This window comes from Drosophila suzukii, chromosome 3 (assembly GCF_043229965.1).
Source record: "Drosophila suzukii chromosome 3, CBGP_Dsuzu_IsoJpt1.0, whole genome shotgun sequence".
Lineage (NCBI taxonomy): Eukaryota > Metazoa > Arthropoda > Insecta > Diptera > Drosophilidae > Drosophila > Drosophila suzukii.
Window position 1 is genome coordinate 19,756,518 of NC_092082.1, and position 16,465 is coordinate 19,772,982.

Consider the following 16,465-nt stretch of genomic DNA (forward strand, 5'->3'; position numbering starts at 1 on the left):
TTTATAGTTGAGGTGCAAGTATTGTGTCATTGGATATCAGCACATTATAATTTAAAACCTAGTACTTATAATAAAATATTATTATATTTATTTTTTAACAAAAACCGTTCGTTGTATGTTACCCGAGCTCAAAAGTTATAGGGACTTTCAAAACAACTTTACTTTTGATGCAAATAAATATTTAGATAATACATAGTGCCTCTATATACTCACTTAAAAAATAAATCACATCATTTTATAAGAACACAACTTTTTATTACCGAAGTCAGTGATCCCTACCACAGACCATAAACTAAAAAATATCATATTTCGTTTGCTTATCAATATTTATTTTTTGCAATTGCCCAAAATGAAACAAAGGTGATGGCTGTGGACGGATCACATTTTGTTTGCTCAACGCATTTTCACATGCCGAATCGGCAAAGGAAGTCGGGGGAAAAAAACCGAAAAAATAGATGAATAAATAAAGAGGGGTACGAAAACATTCAGAAGTATTTGCGGTTTGTAAGCGAGCAGCTCCCCCCTCCCCTTGCACCTGCAGTTCGAAGCCTCCAAAATCGGGGGCTCAAGTCGGAATTGTTGTAATTTCGAGAGACAAGACCAGAAAAAGCCCAACAACGAAGCTCTTTGTGAGCGAAACTAATAAAAAACCGATCGCCTCGACTGTTCCCACAACCAGTTTCAAGCGAGCTCTCGAGCGGTAGAGTCGTCGCCGCCCCACATATAGTACCATAGTATTATAGCTCCCCGAACCACTCACTTTCTGTAAGATGAGCTCTAAAACGAGGCTTAAATCCATAAGACATCAAGTGAAACATATAGTTATATCAATATTCCGATAGTCCAGTGATAACTCCACTAAGGATAATGCTACCTTGGCAATTGTGACGTAACTTTAAAAGCAAATGTTAAAAGCAAGCCCGCAAAAAAAAAGTTGTTTGCCATGGGAGAACTGCAATTGACAATAACAGCAACAACAGCAACAATCGAATAAAAACTCAATAACAATTATCAACTGCGAGTGAGGCTCAAAACAAATGCAAGAAACCTGTATTAAAAAAAAGTTTAATAAAATCCGAGAGTAAATATTAACAAATATTGCATAAATTGTTACCTACGTAAAATTCGCAAGCTCTTGCGATCTGAATGAAATACGATAAAGCCGCAAAGAGCAACAGAAAAGCAAAACAAAATGTAAAAAAATGATCGTGGATAATATTTGGTTATTATATTAAGGGACATTCGAAAGTTATATTACATGAGTACAAATAATCAATGAAAAATATCGGAAAACAAGTTTCACAAAAGTAAATGTGAACCAAAAACCCTTAACAGACTTTCAAACTATTTTTACCACCGAAAAGTTAAACCTCTTGTTTACACATATTTTTTTTCGTTTTTCATAGCCACCCCGCCTTTGGGTACTGCCCATTATCATTTCCCACTTCCAAAGTTACTGTGCATTCAAGTGCGACTAAAAATAGTAGCTGTTTCCTTTGACTTGGATTGTTTTGCTTTGTGTTTTTGCAAAACAACAATTTTGAGGCAATTTACATACGCAAGCGCTGAGAAAAGAAAACCGCCAAAATTGGTTACCTAACGAAAACTTCGTTTGTGCTACGGGACGGCAAACTTGTAAGTATATTTGTTTATTCATTAATGTTTCAACCAAATAAGGCAGTTTTTTTTCCATATGCGTTAGGTATACCAATTTAGCTAATCAGTCAGCAGTCAATAGCAAAATAGAAACTTAACTGAAAGTTTTGACTGAATGTTAGAGTAATTTTGATTTAAGGAACCTAAAAATAAGTTCTCTGATTTAATGCAAAAATTATAATTTGTCTCTTGTTTTATCCCTTAAAGCATTTTAATTGTTTATGTACTAATTTGCAGTTTATAAAAATATATAAAAAAAAGAAACCGATATGATATATCAACAAAATTATATTTGAAGTTGTGGGTTTTCAAATGAGAACATATCAGTTTGGTACACTGCATCTGCATATAAGTTATGGATGGACCTGATGATTTCTATATATATAGTCTATCTCAACTTGTTTACGTTTTGAGAGAGTTGACATAAAAATGTATTTTAGAATACAACATAAAGGGGTTGTAAGGACATTAGTTTTCAGATTATCTTCCTAAAAACTTTACAAGATTTTTGGTACCTCCTTCAAGAAAATCCCCAATAGCTGGCTTAGTTTTTCAAAAGTGAGAGGACTACGAATCCGAGCTTTAAGTGATCTATTATGATGTGTAGCACGTACAGCTGAACAATTACCATAAACTTAATTGGTTTCAGCTTACAAGCCGCAGATATAGTGATTCGACCCGCCGCCAACGCCCCGTCATTAATGGCGACTTTCAGATGACTTACTGTCATCCCAGGCACGATTCCCGCAACATGATAACGCCGAATGAAAAATAGTGAATATTCAGACAGTGTGAGAACATTTTTTAATAGCCCCGCCAATTACCTGGCGAACTTAGCTGCGGCTTGACTTATTTGAATTTGGAAAATAATGCTCGAAATGAGATGTCGTTTACCAGCTGGTTGGGAGGCGGGGGACTCCATTGCTCAGCCTGCAATTACTTTTAATTAGCATTTAGAACATCGCAGTGCCCCAAGATGAATCAGAGATGGGGCGGCACTCGCAAACAAGCCACTACAATTAGCTAGCAATTTTTCGGGCAGGCTATTAGTTTGATTTATTTGTTTTGATTGCTCCAACTTCAACTGGGAATTCGCCTCGGCATCGCTACGCAGCGAACCCTTGAAGTGGCCATAATGCGTCGCAAGTAACCAAAGTCTCTTTTTAAGAGCCGTAACTGACAAAATCCACAAAACGTTAGCAGCCACCGCCGATAATGAACGCTTGTCTAGGCACATTGCGTTGGCAGCTTCGCTGCGGCGTCGCCGTTCCCAAAAGTGGGTCATGGTTAAGTGTACTTCGGTCGCTTCGCGGTTCGGACCCGGCTTAGAAACAGCAAACAGTCGGCCGAAACCACATCTGCGCATGCGCACCACTCTCAGAGCTTCACTCTCGTTTTACAACTGGAAAACCAGCGATTGGCGGCGAAGATAGTGGGGTATATCACTAACAGATCCTACACGGAAGAAAAACAAAAAAGTCATTGTTCAGTTCCCCAATACCATATACACAATTAGATAATTCAGATACAAATTCAGGTTCTACGTTGACTATAGGTAAGCTTAACAATGTTTTCATACAGCTCGTTAAAATATTTCCACAGCTTAATAGAACGCTTTCGTAAAAAGTTTGGTTTAATTTTTACAAATATCTTAAAATAGGCTTATGCCAATAAAAAGTTAGTAAATTTTCTAAATTATGGTTGGAGCTTACAGGCTTTATAAAAAAGATCAACATCGTAGTAAAGACAAAATTGTGTACAATAGACTGTACTGAACCTTAATATTAAAATACAGGAGATGCGATAGGTCAAAATAGTTAAGGAAAATGGATAATTTAATTTCAAACCACAGCTTACTAACCTCAAACCCAAACAAATCTAATTGTAAAATAATCCTTATATGTTTTCGCCGTATAGAGTTGTTGCGCCATCAAGAACCTCTGCATCTTTTCCTATCCCAAATCCCTAGCATCATCCTTCTTGCATCAAATTCCTTTTGGGACTCGTCACCTTTAGACAAAAGTAAACACGTTATATTTATTTCATATTTTGAATTTATTAAACAACAGTTTTATTCCTTTAAAAGGAAGACGATATGGGCTTCAGTTCCCGAATGGACTGCTGCGGGCAGTTCGTCAAGTACAGCCTTTTCATAGCCAACTTTGTGATATTCGTGAGTATTTCAACGAAATGAAAATAATCAATTTCACATAATTTATTATATTGAAATTTTTATAATTTAGGTGGGTGGAGCCATTGTCTTCTGTCTCACCCTGTGGACTCTGGTGGATCGCAGCTTTGTTAACGAGTTGCTCGGAACAAATCTGTTCTCAGGAGCAGTCTACGTCCTGCTGGTTACATCCATCATCATTTGCCTGGTGTCCTTTTTGGGTTGTATTGGTGCTGGAAAAGAGGTTAAGTGCCTACTACTTACGGTGAGTAAATAAAAAATCAATATTGTATAAAGATGACAAAAGAAAATTAAGCTGAATCTCAATTGTTTGAAAACAAATAATAAAATTGTTTAATACCTTTTTGAATATTGATAAACTTATCTTCATTTTAGGCAACTTAAAATAATTATAAACCTGTTTAAATTTTCAAACAAAAATTTAATTTACCTTAAAAATATCATTTACTAGGTTTCTGTTAAACAAATTTAAATAGTCCTTCAAAAATACTTTAAAATGTAGCATTATGCAATTCTACTCAGTGCTCCCTCCTAAAATTACCTTAAGAAACCGCAATTATTTTCTTCTAGACTATGATGCAAGACCATTTATCATATTCATTAACTAATCGTTTTTCCCTTTGTAGTATTTCATAATAGTGGCTTTAGTTTTCATCACCATGCTAATTGGCGGCGTCTTGGGTTACGTTTTTCGCGAACGAGTTCAACAGACCATGCGGCAGGTGAGGCCAATCCATAAATCAGTATGTGGCACTGCATTGAACCCACCTAATGTTCCTTAGGAAATGCGATCCACAATGGCTTTGTACGGCAGCAGGAGGGAGATCACCCAGGCCTGGGATTTGACTCAGGAGCGCCTGCAGTGTTGCGGAGTGGACACGTGGCACGATTGGAATAGGTATGGTCCAGTGCCCGAGTCCTGCTGCCAGGAGCTCTTTGGGGGCCAGCGAAAGGAGTGCACCATCTTCCCAACCATCACAAATCTGTACAACCAGGGCTGTCTCTATGTGACGACCAACTTCATCAGAGATCATGCGGCGGTTATTGGGGGGACCTCCATAGCGGTGGCCATTCTGATGGTAAGTAACTCCATTTAAATGAATAGATTCATTTTATTTATATAAAAATGAATACAATTTTCTAAAAATCGGATGACTATATCATATAGTTACCATAGGAATTTATTAAAATAAGAATTTTATTAACAATTGTTAGGAACAAACTACCATGTTTGAAACAAAGAACGATCGAAAGATTAATGAGAAAAAAGTATTAGTATTAAACAATATTATATAATAGTTTGGAATAATTGTAATTATACAATTTTATCTTTTGTACCTACTACTAAATATAAATTCATTAAACTAATTTTAAGCAGAATCCAATATTTTCTCCACCCTAACTCCGTTTTGTGTTATTTCAGATCTTTGGCATGATATTCTCCTGTCTACTGTTCAATATGATCGAATAGCGCCAAAGAGAAGGGGAATTCCATGGCCACGCAGGAAAATTAGCTACCAAGGTCCAAACTCCGGAGGAAACCCATTTTTGAGTTATATTAAGAGTATTATCCAAATGTATGATTATGTTGGCTCTGCACCAGTCAACTGTCCGTTTGTATTATGTATGTATATACGAGTTTTGAAAACTAGTGAGTATTCGTGAGCGAGAAACTGGATTGTATTGTTATCATCTGTTTTGTATTATTTTTATGTAATTCTGTAAATTTAGTCTTAAGCTCCTGTAATCAATAACCCAATGCAATTGTTAGATGTAAGCCAGCTTTTCTATTGATTATAGAGAATTTAGTTGTCTGTCCATTGTTGTTTCTAATAAAATTAGTTAAAAACAAATACTTTTATTTTTTAATAATTATTATAATATGTTTAACATTTGGTTTCTTTAGTTATTAACTAACTCAAGATCTAGTAACAAAACTTTATTTATTATATTTGTAAAAAGATCAAATTTTTACCCACTCCATAACACTAAATTAGAACTGGATCGGTTATATAGGTTATATACCTAAAAAAAGTAAATAATTTTATTGATTCAAATTGAAGTTTAAACTATATCCTGAATGCTCCTCAATATCAATTGATGAAAACTTTACAAAAAATGTACTATTCGGCAATAAAAGAGATAATTATGGCCCCATTTTTGTGGGGCATTTGACAAAGGAAATACATTGTTATTTAAATTTCGAAAGGAAACTTAAAGTTACCGTTGCATATTTTTGGGCTACATTCATTTATCACAAATTAAAAAAGCTGAACATGTCAAAAATGTGATAAAGTAATTTATAAAACGATCATGCACAATACCGTAAAGAGGAAAAATATAGGTCACTCTGCTTTCAGTTTAGCATGGGTTTTTTACCTTTTATCCACAAATTGTTTACCTAATTTATTATCAACTGTTGGTACCGATACAATTCAATTTTAGCCAAGTGTCATCCGAAAAATATAGCTCAAATTATTTGAGTCAAATGTTGTTTTGGAAAATAACTAAAGTTAGGTACAGGTAAATACAAAACGTTATTACAAATGATTTATTTTTTATAAAAATTACACTACTCGGATCTTACCACTATAGTCATTATCTAAATCCTAAGCTAATAATACTTCCTATCATAACCCATGAATTTAACAAACAAGTACCGGAACTTGAATTCGTTTCCGTATTATTCCACCACTCCCAATTTCCGTTGTGGTAAGCCGGATCAGCCCGTGGATCAGGAATGGGAACTCGGGCGCTAGGAATCGCAGTCCGACGCACTTGTTCCACCTCTTCGGCAAGTTCCTGCAGTTGGAGTGGATAAAGTTGTGCCAAATTGTATCGCTCGCAGGGATCCTTCGCCAAATCGAAAAAGCAGTGGGCTTTGAGGGGCTCACATTTAAATTTCGGGTCTAGAGGACTTTGTCCTTCGACAGGGGGACACTTCTCGGTGGCTTCGCTTCGCATTTGACTGATGCGATCCTCGGTTAATCCCCGATTTCCTAGGACGCGTTGAACTTCCGATTCCAGAACATGCTGTCCGTAGCTCTCACTCAAGGGATCGTCTTCGTTGGGTTCCAGTTCACCTAGCCACTGATCGTATTGTCCCTCAAAACTGCTTCCGTTTACATACTTTAGATTATCTCTCATGTACGAAGAGTAACCGAAAACTTCATCCAGAACATGAATCATTGTTCTGGGCTTCGGTTCTTCATTGCCACTCAGAGAAGGCCAGAGATTAATGCCGTCCAGCTGAAGATCCTGTGGCAAGGATACCCCGGCAGCACCAGCCAATGTGGGCAGCCAATCTACAGCATGGATAGCCTGGTTGGACACATAACCTCGCTCTTTTAGCAGAGGACTCCATAAAGCTCCAGCCGATCGAATGCCACCCTCCCAAGGCGTTTCCTTTTGCTATTGGTAGAAGAAAGTAAATAAACTTATTTATATATATTTATATTTATATTTAAGTTTATCTATAAAACCACCACTAAAGTATAAGTATTAAGGAGTGCTTTTATTAAAAAAATTTAGGGACATATGTTTCAAGAAACATACTTATTTTCCCTACTTCAAATAAAAGGTATAGTTATGATAGTTACTTACCCCTCGATAAGGATAGTTAGAACCAGCGTTGGAGTGAATGCCGACCGTGGGCGCTCCATTGTCCGAGTAGAGCAAAATGATGGTGTTATTCAGCATGCCATTATCCTTTAGGGCACCAATCGTCTGAGCCACACTCTTGTCCAGACTGGAAATCATACCTTTGAAAAAAGAATATAGGTGAGGTAACCAATTCACATAATAACCGTTTTAAAATTTGGATGATCAACTCACCAGCGTAAGTGCGTCGCTTGGGATCCTTGATGTGGGCATATTTGGCCACCTCCTCCTCAGGAGCCTGCATGGGATTATCCTCGTTGCCCGTGTGAACTGCCAAATGACTGAGCACCATGAACAACGGTTTGCTCTTATCGTGCTGCCCAATAATCCTTTTTGCTTCGGAGGTGAAGGCTTCGGTGGCGTAGGTTCCATTTGCTTCGGGACAGGGTTCAAGATCCCTTCGGAAGTCCAGTCCCGCCGAATAGTTCCTGTCGAGCAATCGAACCTGATGGTCGTAATAGTCAATGTACCCGTTGTAATAACCAAAGTGATGGTCGAATCCCCGCATTGTGGGAGTAAGGTCCTTTCGCCAGAAGCCCAAGTGCCACTTTCCCACCAAATGGGTGGAGTAGCCCGCCTCCCGGAAAAGTTCCGGCATCAGACGCTCTCGCTGAGGAAGACTCCAGGGTTCATCGGTTATAATAACAAAGTGCTGCATTCCTGAAAATATTAGTTAATTATTATTAATTATAACATGAAAACAATCTTTATTTGGTTTGTATCTTTATTTAACCTGTGTGTATGGGATATTTTCCGGTTAGAAGAGTGGCCCTAGATGGAGTGCACAAATTTGGAACATAGTGCTTGTTGAGTAGAATACCATTGTAGGCCAGGGCATCGATGTTGGGTGTGAGAATCTGATTTGAGCCATGAAAACTCACATCGTTCATGCCCTAAGATATAGTAGATATTCGTATTTATCAGAGGTAACTATTTCTTAAAACGCCAACTTACCATATCATCTATGAGTATTATCACTATGTTTGGCTTGGTGGAATATCCAGATCCATTTGCCAGACTGAGTATGGCACTCACTACCAGCAGACCCTGGAGTTTTCCTGACATTGTTTATACTTCTAGAGCCTTGGCTTTATGGGAACGTGTGTTTCCAAGCTTCAGACCTAAAACAATATTTAAAGTCTTAATAAAAGAAATATTTATACATTGGGGATATATCATATTATATTCAAGGCTTTTATACTAGAAACCAGTAATCTAAGAAATGTTTAATCCTCGATATAAATCAAAAACTGTATATTAATTACATATATGTTTCAGGAAGTTGGCACAATGTCTACTTCTTCGAAATTATTTAGTAATAGTTAGTAAAAGAAACTCCCACTTGCAGACAGTTTGAGCGATACTAAAATGTATTCGGTTTATTGTTTTCGGCAATGTGGTGAATTGCCAGCTTGTAACTGACTTGATTACAATATTGCGCATCGAGGCAGTATCTGCCGAATTTTCTGCGCCATAATTGGCCATTGTACAATAAGACATCTTCCACAGGTGCTGCTACCCAACTTCTTCCCTCCTGACCTATCCCATGGTTCATTGTGGCATGTGGCCGAAAAGTTCATTCAACCATTCGGCCGACTGTAGTCGTTTTATTTTGTTGTATTTTAGCAACAATTGTTAAGGCATTATATAAAACGAGAAACACATGAACACTTGCATACTTGTACTTGGGCTTACCTCCGCTATGAGGACCGTAATTTCTTTTTATCTTGGCTAAAACTGTGGTTTAATTGTCGCAATTGGCCATTAAAAGCTGGCAACAATGAAATCAAGGCAGATAAGCGAGACAAACCATAAAATCTATGAACTGTGCAATTGTTTTTAGCATTTTAGGCGAGTTTAAGTAATGCTACATAATTTGGATGGAAATAAAAGTGTGCGAGCGGAATGGGAATTTTCGTCACGACATGTGGATTGTGACTGAGAATGGGAAAGCCCAACTGTCAGGTGATGACCTTCACAGCTTGTTAATATCGTGACCTTGATTAAACACATGTGATGTAATCAATATCCAGTTCATCGTGCATTAATGGAAAGGTTCTTGAGTGTAAAGCCCCCATTAATGACACTGAATAGTATAATTGAAACTAGTTTACTACATTAAAGCTTGTGTTCTTTCCAATTCGTAAATTTTCAGGACTTGGACATCGTGAAAAACCACTAATAAGGTTCAACCACACTTTACGTTAGCAAATTACCATGTAACCTGCTGTTGTTAACCAACTTAAGACATGTGGTAAGACCTAATCGGGGTATTGGGAAATGTTTTGATATTAAGAAAAGTGGGAAATAAAAAATAACGCGGAAAAATATTGTTGAGTCCAAAATATACATTTTTAAACTCCTCATTTGAAGTCAGAAATAAAATAAAAAAAGGATCATTCACCTCATAAACATAATCATCTGCATTTATTATTACTTTGTAATTGAAAACTAAGTCAAAAAAGGTTACCCTTTGTGTCATCATATATTTTGAAAATTAGCTGCACTACTTTTTAATACCACTTAATCTAGGCAACCTTGAAACGTACTTAGGGAAAGTGATTCTTAAGTGCAGCCGTTTGAATTTTATTAAACCTTTTTGTTTGTCATAAAGAAATCTGTTTTCTCAAGCATTCGTTTATTTAAGTTCAAAAAGTTTGCTCACTTTATATGACATTATAAAAGCAGAGACTGTTTTTATTCAGATATAGATGTTATTATCGAAGCACAAACTGGTTAAGAACTTAAAGCTGTCGGACTTTTGGTATTATTTGTTCAAAAAATCATTATTTATTGGGTATATATGATATTTTGCTTTGAAATTTGAATAATCGCTTTTATTCATCTACGGTATTATTGGATTTATGCAAAAGAGAATTTATAATTCTGGAAAATTTTAGAAGAAAATGAGTTGCTTCTTCTTTTTTAAATATTTTTCAACTGTGAAACTAAGTTGCTTAACCTTTTTAACACTTAACACTAAGCTCTTAACTGTTTTTCCGGAATCAGCTGAAGGTTTTAACGATGAAGGGTGATCGTCGGCGATCCTTCCCCCAGCGGCTTCTCCACTCGACTAACCGCTCCGCTGGCTTTTGCCGCTTTTAAAGTGACAACGTTTTAGCCGACTCAGACGACTGTGACGTCACGAAACGTGCGCGAAAAATAATCGTATACAACTCATAGCACACTGCTATAAAACAGCCACAGAAATTATCGCACGAAAGCGAAAACACAGCGCCATAAAAACCAAAGAAAAAATTGGTTTTGCAAAGACAGACAAACGGAAAAGAAAAGGTGATTTCGAAGTTCACCGAACTTTTAAATAGTTAGGGAAAAATCTAGAGAGAAAACGAAGGTATTTTGAAATGAACTTACTTTGATTGTTAACTAAGGTCGGGGTTCTCATGGCTTGTTCATTGATAAGTCGAACAGGTTTATAATCAGCAATCGGGTTTTGTCCGCTCTAATTGAATTGGTTAGTATTCTTTCCTTCGATTTCGGTTGATCTTGGCCTTGCCGTTTTGTGTGCCAACTTAAGAAGGTTAGCAATTTCATGTGGTTGATATTACTAGAACTCGGTGAATAAAAACAAACTCTTTCTTTAAGAGGCATTATTATTGATACAAATTATATACAAGAGTTGGGCTGTAATACATTTGTAAAGTTTGATTTACTTATGAAAAGGGTGTTTGATTTATAGAAACGCGAATTTAAGATCAAACTTGTTGAGCACCTTGTGAAATATATAATGTATTGCAGAGCGATACCTAGACTGGACTTTTTAAAATGTCGAAACAGAGAAGGCTGAAATAAGATGGCACACAACTATACTTTAGGGGACTCCATTACGAAAATTCACAAGGTCTGAAGTGTTAATCACCAAACCATAAAAAGAACCAACTATCTAATCACTTAAGTAACCTCTCCAAAAATGATTACAATCGATCTTATCAGGCCTAAGAGTGCATAGGGAGAGACCTATAAAAACGGTTAGCAGATGGAAATGACCACAACACAACTCCAATCCTCAGTCAGCAATAGAACCATGTCCTCAACCAAGAGCTCTGTTATTGTGGCCGTAATCCTCGTCCAGCTGGTGACTCTCATCCAGGGAGGTATCTACAGCACGGAGGACAAGTGGGTGTACGTGGACAAGACCCTAGACCTACCAGAGGGAGCGGTTCTTGGTGGCATCGATCCCAATGGTTACTACAACTACGTGGGTCGTGTGGTCTATAGCAGTAATGTTCTGCCCGCCCGAGTGGTTCCGGAATTGGGCAAGGCCACATACAACACGGACACATTGGGCAACCAAGCCACGTCCTACGAGGTCCTGGTGTCCAATGCCACCGTCAGCTACCACTGGGTTCGCAGCTTCGATGGTTACCGGGAGAAGAACGCCGTATCCGTGGGAACCAACGCCCTCAACGACCGTGTATTCATCTGTCGTGTCCGTTGCGATGAGGCGGTCTTCATTGGAACCTTGTACCTGGCAAAACGGACGTGCATCGTCAAATACGAGAACCTGCCGACACGTCAATTTGACAAATACGAGATCCTCGTTAGGGAACGCCATGCTGCTACCTTTTCTCCTTTTGTAGATGGATACATTGGGCACTGAGATTTGACTAAAAAATAAATATTTATTCAAAAACCATTTCATTGGCATTTATTAAATATATCGCTGATCTGCACTTCAACTGATGTCTTTCTTGTTCACCAAAATACGATAAAAATATCAAGCAAAATGGGCTTGTTTTTAGTTAAAGGGAGTGCGAGATTGAACACAACACAAAAGCGTCCCCTAGCTTTTATTCCTATTTCAATAAAACGCCACCTAGCTTTTATTCATATAAGGGTGGTGAGTTAACGAAATCTCGTAAACAGCCGATTTGCTGCATGACTATATCTCCAGCCGTCCCGCACTTTTCGCAATTTTCTAAATATTTATTATTATTTGGTTATTTATACCCGATTTGGCATGTGCATGGGTAATGTTAGTAATAACAATGTGTTCTAGAATTTATACAAAATATTAAAAAATGTGGACGCTAGACATTAGACGTTTTAACGTTGTGGGCGTTTGTGGACGTTAGGGTGGGCGTGGCACCCTGCTGAAACCAAAATGCGCTACGCAGGAAGCCCGAGAACATGAATGCGTAATCCCAACATTCTCCCATCGTTCATACGTGGCAAGATCGAGTCGGCTAGTGATCCTCATCTCAACGCATATTTCTACCTTTTACATACTTTACTCAACGAATAACGGGTATAATAAATTCTGAACCATTTTTATTGGAGAAAACAACGATTTTTTATTAAAGAAGATGTATTTCTTTTCTTGATTTTGTATGTAATAATTGTCGACAAATAACACCAGTTTACAAAAAAAAATTGATGAAATACGCCTTTCAGGAAACCTTTGTTTTCCGGTAAGATACATCTCCCTGATTAAGAAAAGGGCACTTAAAATTTTTTCTATGGTACCAATTTTTTTTAAAGTGTAAAAAACGTTTTTTGCACTTTTTTATTTTATAACTTGAGTTGTGATAAACCGAATTCGGTCATTAAGGACTCATTTTACAGGTAATAGAATGACCTTTAACTTTTTTATACACATCATTAAGTTCCATTCATTAGTTCAAAAGCTACACTTCGTCAAAGTTGAAAAATTTGGAAAAAAATCAAAAACGCTGGCATAAATGGCTTCTTTAAAAATACACGCGTAAAAACCGAAATTAGTTTTATGTTTTTTTCTTGATGGCTGAACCATAACGGAGAATATGCGCCATAGATCACGACAATCCGTTGGTAAATCGATTTTTAACAGATTTTTAAACGTATATACCCAAGTTCATTATTCGGGAGCAGCGGCCGTTAAACGTTATTTTAAATTTTCAGTGTTGGGGAACGTAAGAATTTGGTGCAAGTTGTTATGCATAACGTCAGTTTCCTTGCTAAAAATATATGAAAATGATTTCCTCGTAACTGCAATCGCATACTCTTTAGCTTGCCCAGCGCTATAGCAAAGAAACTGACGTTATGCATAACAACTTGCACCAAATTCTTACGTTCCCCAACACTGAAAATTTAAAATAACGTTTAACGGCCGCTGCTCCCGAATAATGAACTTGGGTATATACGTTTAAAAATCTGTTAAAAATCGATTTACCAACGGATTGTCGTGATCTATGGCGCATATTCTCCGTTATGGTTCAGCCATCAAGAAAAAAACATAAAACTAATTTCGGTTTTTACGCGTGTATTTTTAAAGAAGCCATTTATGCCAGCGTTTTTGATTTTTTTCCAAATTTTTCAACTTTGACGAAGTGTAGCTTTTGAACTAATGAATGGAACTTAATGATGTGTATAAGAAAGTTAAAGGGCATTCTATTACCTGTAAAATGAGTCCTTAATGACCGAATTCGGTTTATCGCAACTCGAGTTAGAAAATAAAAAAGTGCTAAAAACGTTTTTTACACTTTAAAAAAAATTGGTACCATAGAAAAAATTTTAAGTGCCCTTTTCTTAATCAGGGAGATGTATCTTACCGGAAAACAAAGGTTTCCTGAAAGGCGTATTTCATCAATTTTCTTTTGTAAACTGGTGTAATTAACCAAAAAGAATAAATGAAACAATCCGCCGTACCTAATCGTATTCGCTAAAATGTGATTTAAATTGAGGAACAGTTTAAATTCTTATCTTCCAGAAAATGTCCTTTGTATTTCTAAAATATAACGATGTATTGATATATGTATTCACCAAACAATCCTTGCCTGATCTAAACTTTAATAATATGATTAATTATTATTGTTATTTAATATTATTACTCATACGCTCAAACTATTTACATTGTTTCGAAAAAAAGAAACACACCGAAACACTTAAGATTTGTTTCAGTTCTTATTTTATTGAATCTAATAAAATGTGATCTGAATATTTGTATGTATGATCAAATAAAAAAATAATATATGCAGTTTCCTGAAAGGTTCTTCAAGCACTAGTTTACTTCAAGTTTCTTGTTGCGCAAGTTTTCGCGTAATATATCCATAGCTTATTTAATGGGGATTTCCATTCCGGAAATTTTTTTGAAATTTCTTAAGCCTTACCAAGAAATCTGACTATGAATTTCTAAAAACTACCCATTTATCTAATCTTTCGAGTGTTCCCCGAAAATAATTTACAACATGACCTCACCCCGAAAGCGTAAAATACTTTAAAAACGGTCAGCAGATGGTCACAACAGCTCAGTCAACAGTCCAACCATGTACTCATTCAAGAACTTAATAATACAGACAGTCCTTGTCCAGATGGTGGTAGTCATCCAGGCTGGAGTCTATAGCACAGATGACCAATGGGTTTTTGTGGACAGAACTAAGGACCTGCCTGAAGAAGCTGTTTTGGGTGGCTACGATCCAGAGGGCTACTACAACTACGTGGGTCGTGTGTCGTACGTCAGTAACGTTCTGCCCGCTCGAGTGGTTCCGGAATTGGGACGGGCAACCTCCAACACGGACACGTTGAACTTCGTAACTATTACTTACGAGGTCCTGGTGTCTAATGCCACAGTAAGCTACGAGTGGATTCGCAGTTTCGATGGTTTCCGGGAGAAGAATGCTGTATCCGTAGGAACTAATACCGCCAACGATCGCGTCTTCATCTGTCGCATCCGTAGCGATAATGCGGTCTTTATTGGAACCTTGTACCCTCCGAAGCGAAAATGCATTGTCAAATACGAAAACATCCCACTTCGTGAGTTCGACAAGTATGAGATCCTGGTCAGAAAGCGCAAAGTAGCTCCGTTTGTGCCATATGTTTTGTAGATTGGTACATAGTACACTGAATGTTAGCAAATAAAATACATGCTTATTGTTCAAAAACATTTCTTTTGTATTCTTAATTGACTTGTCATGTTGGATAAGATAAAAGATGTAAGCTATTTTCCCCTTGTAGGTTAGAAACAACAAATAAATATATGATATCAATTTTCAAACTTCATTAAAACAGAAAGCGGGTAAGCGGTTAGTATTGGGTCATTATTAACGGACTTCTAGCTTGGAAAGCCATCCATCAGAAAGCATATTATAGTATTCTTAGAATTTAACAATGCTATACTGACTTGGCAATCTTGTTAAAATGACATATTAACAAGGAAGAACGCTATAGTCGAGTACCTCGACTATCAGATACCCGTTACTCAGCTAAAGGGACCAAAGGGAAATGGAGATATGCAAGCAGCAAAGCGAGATTAAAATGCGCCACCTACCGGCGGTAGACAGATTTAAGCGTTATGGGCGTTAGAGTGGGCGTGGCAAATTTTTTTTTTAGATCAATCGATATTCAATCGGTATTCCCGAGACCAATACATTTCAGTTAAAATTTTTTATCTAGCATGAAAATGGTGGGCGTCACAGGTTGGGGCGTTTGTGGGCGTTAAAGTGGGCGTGGAAAACTTTTTTTGGGTCAATTGACAGGTATAGATGAGAACAATACATTTTAGTTAAAATTTTTTATTCTAGCATCAAAACTGTATATATACTTTATATAGTAATCGTATTCCGATTTCAAATACAATTGTTCTATTTAGAGAAAAAAGGTTCTGTAGAAACACTTGTGAGCTAAATGCCTATTGAAATATGCGTTCTATTTATAATTTATAAAAACAAAGGGAATTGAAGAATTTAAAGTTTATATTTAGTAAAAACAAATTTTACTCGGTTTTATAGGAGCATGCAATATTGGCGCTCCAAAATTACATTTTATTGAATTTTAGGAATACCTATAGCTCTTTCATTTATAAAATAACTGGGAAGGGGATTTTTGTCCTCTCATATTTGTTATTTTTAGAGAGTGCAATAAAACAACGATGCGTAAAGTCACTCTTTATGTTAGTCACCGAAACTGATGCTATCAATACCAATCTTCTGATAATGAAAAGTTTAATTTGAGTTGAGAGAT

The 16,465-nt window shown here is 36.8% G+C and overlaps 4 protein-coding genes across 5 annotated transcripts; 3 read left to right on the forward strand and 1 right to left on the reverse strand.

Moving 5' to 3' along the window:
• Positions 1 to 618: 618 nt before the first annotated feature.
• On the forward strand, positions 619 to 5,700 carry Tsp74F (Tetraspanin 74F). Of its 2 annotated transcripts, XM_065864357.2 has the most exons (8): positions 619 to 765; positions 1,407 to 1,635; positions 3,574 to 3,678; positions 3,743 to 3,829; positions 3,900 to 4,091; positions 4,474 to 4,569; positions 4,630 to 4,926; positions 5,271 to 5,700. In XM_065864357.2, exons 4-8 carry the CDS (start codon positions 3,752 to 3,754, stop codon positions 5,316 to 5,318), a joined length of 711 nt encoding a protein of 236 aa, XP_065720429.2. In that variant the 5' UTR covers positions 619 to 765; positions 1,407 to 1,635; positions 3,574 to 3,678; positions 3,743 to 3,751; the 3' UTR covers positions 5,319 to 5,700. The 2 variants fall into 2 exon arrangements, with proteins under 2 accessions (XP_065720429.2, XP_016930861.3); XM_017075372.4 differs by lacking the exon at positions 3,574 to 3,678.
• Positions 5,701 to 6,383: 683 nt separating this feature from the next.
• On the reverse strand, positions 6,384 to 10,572 carry LOC108018642 (arylsulfatase B). Its single transcript, XM_036815439.3, has 6 exons — positions 10,500 to 10,572; positions 8,462 to 8,628; positions 8,241 to 8,400; positions 7,682 to 8,167; positions 7,451 to 7,608; positions 6,384 to 7,258 (listed from the first exon to the last, which is right to left on the reverse strand). The coding sequence occupies exons 2-6, from the start codon at positions 8,570 to 8,572 to the stop codon at positions 6,446 to 6,448; spliced, it is 1,728 nt and encodes a 575-aa protein (XP_036671334.3). The 5' UTR covers positions 8,573 to 8,628; positions 10,500 to 10,572; the 3' UTR covers positions 6,384 to 6,445.
• Positions 10,573 to 11,507: 935 nt separating this feature from the next.
• On the forward strand, positions 11,508 to 12,164 carry LOC108018643 (uncharacterized). Its single transcript, XM_017086214.4, has one exon. It carries the CDS (start codon positions 11,511 to 11,513, stop codon positions 12,126 to 12,128), a length of 618 nt encoding a protein of 205 aa, XP_016941703.4. The 5' UTR covers positions 11,508 to 11,510; the 3' UTR covers positions 12,129 to 12,164.
• Positions 12,165 to 14,742: 2,578 nt separating this feature from the next.
• Positions 14,743 to 15,389, forward strand: LOC108010511 (uncharacterized). Its single transcript, XM_017075388.4, has one exon. It carries the CDS (start codon positions 14,773 to 14,775, stop codon positions 15,328 to 15,330), a length of 558 nt encoding a protein of 185 aa, XP_016930877.4. The 5' UTR covers positions 14,743 to 14,772; the 3' UTR covers positions 15,331 to 15,389.
• Positions 15,390 to 16,465: the final 1,076 nt, after the last annotated feature.

Bases quoted from the DNA above. Each gene is read 5' to 3' on its own strand.
- Tsp74F (XM_065864357.2), top strand. From the start codon at position 3,752: ATGGGCTTCAGTTCCCGAATGGACTGCTGCGGGCAGTTCGTCAAGTAC. The intron at 4,092-4,473 runs GTGAGTAAATAA...TTCCCTTTGTAG, and splicing joins TTAAGTGCCTACTACTTACG to TATTTCATAATAGTGGCTTT. The intron at 4,927-5,270 runs GTAAGTAACTCC...GTGTTATTTCAG, and splicing joins TAGCGGTGGCCATTCTGATG to ATCTTTGGCATGATATTCTC.
- LOC108018642 (XM_036815439.3), bottom strand. From the start codon at position 8,572: ATGTCAGGAAAACTCCAGGGTCTGCTGGTAGTGAGTGCCATACTCAGT. The intron at 8,168-8,240 runs GTTAAATAAAGA...TAATATTTTCAG, and splicing joins AAAATATCCCATACACACAG to GAATGCAGCACTTTGTTATT. The intron at 7,609-7,681 runs GTGAGTTGATCA...CTTTTTTCAAAG, and splicing joins CAAGCGACGCACTTACGCTG to GTATGATTTCCAGTCTGGAC.
- LOC108018643 (XM_017086214.4), top strand. From the start codon at position 11,511: ATGACCACAACACAACTCCAATCCTCAGTCAGCAATAGAACCATGTCC.
- LOC108010511 (XM_017075388.4), top strand. From the start codon at position 14,773: ATGTACTCATTCAAGAACTTAATAATACAGACAGTCCTTGTCCAGATG.